The sequence below is a fragment of the Microtus ochrogaster genome, chromosome 7, assembly GCF_000317375.1.
Source record: "Microtus ochrogaster isolate Prairie Vole_2 chromosome 7, MicOch1.0, whole genome shotgun sequence".
NCBI classification, from domain to species: domain Eukaryota; kingdom Metazoa; phylum Chordata; class Mammalia; order Rodentia; family Cricetidae; genus Microtus; species Microtus ochrogaster.
In genome coordinates, this window is record NC_022014.1 from 79,463,596 (window position 1) to 79,468,884 (window position 5,289).

The 5,289-nt window shown below is 53.3% G+C and overlaps 1 protein-coding gene across 1 annotated transcript in view; it reads right to left on the bottom strand.

The window, feature by feature from the left end:
* Qrich2 (glutamine rich 2) overlaps positions 1–5,289 on the bottom strand; it is a 39,469-nt gene that overhangs the window by 10,454 nt on the left and 23,726 nt on the right. The window contains exons 6-10 of the mRNA XM_026780085.1: positions 5,160–5,276; positions 3,207–4,667; positions 2,626–2,711; positions 2,180–2,271; positions 1,734–1,848 (exon numbers count right to left, since the gene is read on the bottom strand). Of these exons, the coding sequence (XP_026635886.1) occupies positions 1,734–1,848; positions 2,180–2,271; positions 2,626–2,711; positions 3,207–4,667; positions 5,160–5,276 (1,871 nt within the window). The remainder of the gene's footprint in view (positions 1–1,733; positions 1,849–2,179; positions 2,272–2,625; positions 2,712–3,206; positions 4,668–5,159; positions 5,277–5,289) is intronic.

The window sequence follows — 5,289 nt, forward strand, 5'->3', positions numbered from 1 at the left end:
CTACAAGAGCTAGTTCCAGGACAGGAACCAAAAAAAGCTACAGAGAAACCCTGTCTCGAAAATCCCCCCCCACAAAAAAAAGAAAGAAAGAAAACTGGGGGAAAAGGGGGGGCTGCAAAGATGGCTCGGTGGTTAAGAGCCCTTACTGCTCTTGCAAGAGGCCCTGGGTTCTGCACCCTCATAATGGCTCAAATCATCTGTAACTCCAGTTCCAGGGGATCTGTTTCTGTACTCTGAGGGGACGGTATGCGTGTGGCACACTTACACACGCAAGGACAAAAGAACCATAATATAAATAAAAATCAATTTATAAAGATGAAAAATAGAATAAAGGGCAGGAGAGATGGCTCAGTGACAGAGAGCACGTGTGACCGTGTGACTTGTCCGGAGAGCCTGAGTTTACACCCGGCACCTGCAGCAGGGGTCTGAGTCCCCTGCGCTTCAGCTCCAGGAACCTGACGCCTCTGCTCCCTGAGCAGCACTCCCTCCACACACCCATGGCACAAGCGTCACCAATAGACAAGCTTGTGTGGGAAAGAAGAGCTCTTGGGGCCTCAGTTTTAGACAAAACAACAACAACAACACAACAACAACAACAACAACAAAACTGAGCAGAAGACAGCGTCTCCTCCAGGGAAACGACACCAATACCAAATGGTAACATAGCCCTGAAAACATACATATAAGTGACATATGAACTAAGCAGGCTGTACTTTTTATTTATGTGCCCTGGTGTTTTGCCTCTAGGAAGATGCTGGCTACCCAGGACCTGGAGTTACAGCTGTGAGCTGCCATGTGGATGCTGGGAATTGAACCTCGGTCCTCTGGAAGAGCAGCCAGCGCTCTTAACCCTTGTGCAATCTCTCCAGCCTGAGATGGTTGTACTTTTTGTTTTTAATGATTTATTTATTCTTATTTTATGTGTATTGGCTGTGTGAGGGTGTCAGATCTCCTGGAACTGGAGGTACAGACAGTTGTGGGCTGCCATGTGGATTCTGGGAATTGAACCCAGATCCTCTGGAAGAGCAGGCAGTGCTCTTAACCTCTGAACCATCTCTTCAGACCCCTGTACTTTTATATTTATGAACACACACACACACACACACACATACACACATACCGCACACGCATGCACACACCCGACCACCAAAAGCAATGGAAGAAAAAGAGGCCATCCATTTGAAAGAGAATAAGGGAGGGCTTATGGGAGGACTTGAAGGGAGGAATGGGAATGAGGAGGTGATGCAATTATATTATCTCAAAAAGCAGGAAGAAAATGATCAAAAATAATAAAATACCCTTAAAAGATGTATTTTATGACAGGTGAATTACAAGAAATACACAAAAGGAAAGAGGCAGTGGAGGAACCTGTCTCAGCTCCTACACTGATGCCCTTGTCCCCAGCCCATAACCCCTCCCATCCTGCAATGTTTTGGCTGGGAAGCATCCCCCAGAGGTGCGTGCATGCGTCTGAACCGAACCCTTGTTTCCACAGCTGCTGCTCCCTTCGTGCAGATGCAAACAGAATCTGCTAGCTGCCTGTTCTGGCCGCCATACTTTCCTTGTCATGGCGAACTCTACCCTTCTCTAAGCTGCTTTTGGTCATGGCATTTTACCACAGCAACAGAAAAATAACTCCGAACTGATCTCCACTGGGGGAGCACTGCTCTCTGCCTCGGACTCTGGGGGGGAGGGGTGCTGGGGCCCTGGGGCCTTGACCACAGACCGCTCACCTGATCCTGAAGGTAGAGGGAGGCTTCAGAGACTGAATTCTCCATGGCGGCCTTGCCTCGCTCTTGGCTCTCCCTCAGCTCAGACAGCTCCTTCTCGATATCGGAGACCGTGACCCTGCAATGTCAAAGAACAGCGGCTCCTGCCACTGGCCTGGAACCCTTTGCTCAGTTGTGCAGAGGCCTGGCTGTTGGGGACACAGCAGGATGAGAACATCTGGAACCCCTGTTTAAGAGTCTCAAATGGGGTCCTGTGGTGGGGACATAGCATCTCTGGGCTCCTCCCGGTCCAGACATCAGCCAGGCCTCGAAAAGACTACGGTAACCTGAAGAGTTGGTACAATCCAGGCGAGAGACACAGGTCAGCACACGGGAGGCAGAAGGCCACCTCCACCGCCTGGGCTTTAACCATGACGACAGCCAGGGTGCCAGCGGAGAGAGGGTGTCACCTGAGGATGCCCAGCTGCAAAGTCAGCTGATTGGGCTTCATTTCCTTCCCTGAAGAGCTGTCTCCATCTATCAGCTTCTGTATCTTCTCCAGCTACAAACAGAAAGCAGGGAGGCGAGCTGTCAGGCGGACCCAAGTGTCTGCTGCCAAAGGCGACCCTTGAGAGATCCAGCCCTCTGCCATCTCACAGCTGAAGCTCTGACAGTGGCCTCTCTCTCTAGATATGACATGAGGAGCAAATGCGTGTCCAGGGCCCCCTGTATTTTAAAGGCTCTGCGTACCCATCTTCACGGCTGAGATGGGGTTGTGTTTTCTATATGACTGGGTGATAAGGATCCGCTGAGACCCCAGTGTAGGGGGAGGGACTGTGGGTATCCAGCCTAGCAGAAACCACCCAGTCTCTGATTCACCTCAGGACTCTAAGGAGGCTGACCCTCCCTTACGCACTCTGTCTTTCTCCTTCCGCACTTCCTTGGCCAAGGTCTTCAGGCTCTTCATCTGCTCCTGCAGGTCCTGAGGTATGGTCTTTTTGACTGTGGGATACGGAGACTGCCATCAGGGTGTGGTTCCCATTGGTCTCCCCGCCTGTTTCCAGTCCCTTCCCTTGGTGAGGAACTGACCGCAGAGGTCAAGAGGGAAGATGACTTGGTCCTGCTTCTCTGGCGACTGAGCAAGGAGGCAGGGGAAGCGGGGAGGACCGGTATGTGCCCAGAGTCTCACCCGCTGCCCCCGACATTCTCATCTACCACTGTGTGAGTGAGCAAACATTAAGCTTCGTTCTAGAACTCTCTCGCTTGCCACTCACCTCCAGGCTCTGGCCTCCAGTGAGGCACATGTCCAGTCCCTCCCCTCCCCCACCTTGCCTTAGTTTCACACCTTCCTATCTGTTCCTCAGGCCTCCCCACAGGCTGTGGGTGTGAGAGGAGTCACATCTGGGCAGGAGCATGCTCTGCTTGTGGGGGTGGGGATGGGGTGACACCCATGAGGAAGGCCAAGGCTGCTTTCCCTCCACAGGAGGTGACACTCACCCATCGTGGAAAGGAGGTACTGGACTTTCTCCAAGTCCGACTGGCCGGAGAGGTCCTCATCCAAATCCTTCATGTGCTCCTTCAGTTCCGTATAAAGGCTAACAAGCTCGCCCATCAGGCGGAATGTTTCCACTGCCATGGGGAAACTTGGGGCCAATTTCCCCAGCGACTCCTGCCGCTCGCTGTGGACCTCACTGCCTGAGGAGAGTTGCTGGGGGTAGCTCAAGGACACGCGAGTGCTGGAGTCAGTGGTGTCTTGGTCTGTGGTCGCCAATTCAAATTGAACAAAGGCATGTTTCCTGCTCGGATCCCAAGAGGCCTGGCTAGACACATCAACCGTGTGTCCTCGGCTAGGGTAACCCAGGACAGCCTGTGTTTGGTCATACTGGATTCTCGGGCCTTGATGATCTGGGCCCTGACGGTCCGTGATAGGAAATATATCTTGCCTGGCTTGTTCGGGAGTTAGATATAGATCTGGTTGAAAGCCACGGAGCTCTATGCTTGGTGCTACGAAGCCTGGTTGACTTGAAACGGGTTGTCTCAAACCACGTGGATGAGGAGCACCAGGGGGGTATGCACCAAGTGGAGCCAAGCTAGGCATGTGAACACCAGGCTGAACCAAACCAAGAGGGCCTGCACCAGGTTGAACCAAGCCACGAGGGCCTGCACCAGGCTGAACCAAGCCACGAGGGCCCATCCCAGGCTGAACCAAGCCACGAGGGCCCACACCAGACTGAATCAAACCAAGAGGGCCCACACCAGGCTGAACCAAACCAAGAGGGCCCACACCAGGCTGAACCAAACCAAGAGGGCCCACACCAGGCTGAACCAAACCAATAGGGCCTGCACCAGGCTGAACCAAACCAATAGGGCCTGCACCAGGCTGAACTATTCCTGGTTGCATCATACCAAGCCCAGCTGCCCTGGGCTGCAACAAACCAGGCTGATCTACCCTGGGCTGTAGTGAGCCAGGCTGCACCAGGCCACGCTGAACTGCTCCAGGCTGCCGAATTCCACCAGGTTCCACAAAACCATACTGATCCATGCCAGGTTGTGCCAAACCCTGTTGACCCATTCCAGGTTGGGATAAGCTGCTCTCCTCTGCACCAGGTGGTACTGAACCACTGCGATCTATTCCAGGTTGCATCCAGTCTAGTTGATCTATGACAGGTTGCATCAAACCACGCTGATCTTCACCACGTTGTGCTACACTTGGCTGAACCAAACCATATTGACCTATACCAGGTTGGACCAAGCCAGGTGAATATGTATCAGGCTGCATCCAACCACCAGGGAATGTCCCAGGTTGCACCAGGCCACGCTGAACTGCGCCTGGTTGTGCCATATCGAGTCGATCTACTCCAGGTTGCGCATAACTCCAGTCTGCACCAGGCTGCACAAAAGGTTGTACCAAACTATCCTGAATTATACCAGGTTGCATCAACCCAGCGGCATAAGCACCTGGTTGTACCAATCCCTGTTGACCCATTCCAAGTTGTGCCAAACCATGCTGTTCTATACTAGGTTGTACCAAACCAGGCGGAAATGCACCAGGCTGTACCCACCTAGGCTGATCTGTGCTCGGTTGAACCCAAACAGGCTGACCTGGGCCAGGTTGCACTAAACCTTGTCCTGCGCCAAGTTGTGTCAAATCAGGTGGATATACACCAGGCTGAATCAAGCTAGGCTGGCCTGTATCAGGAGGTACCAGCTGTTGGTCTGTGCTGGGCTGTACCAAACCATCCCAATCAGCACTAGGTTGTACCAAATCACGTTGCTCTGCCCCTGGCTGCACTGAACTCGGCCTAGACGTTCCAGGATGTGCTGAACCTTGCCAACTTGCCTCAGGCTGCACTGGGCTCCGCTGTTCTGCCCCAACAGGTGCTGAACTTCGCCTCTCTGCCTCAGCCCTCAAGGAACTCCGCTGATCGGCCCCAACAGGTGCTGAATTACGTCTATCTGTTCCAGTCTTCATCAAAACACGCGGGTCTACACCGGGCTGCACCAAGCCACGCTGATCTACACCGGGCTGCACCAAGCCACGCTGGTCGACACCGGGCTGCACCAAGCCTCGCTGATCTAC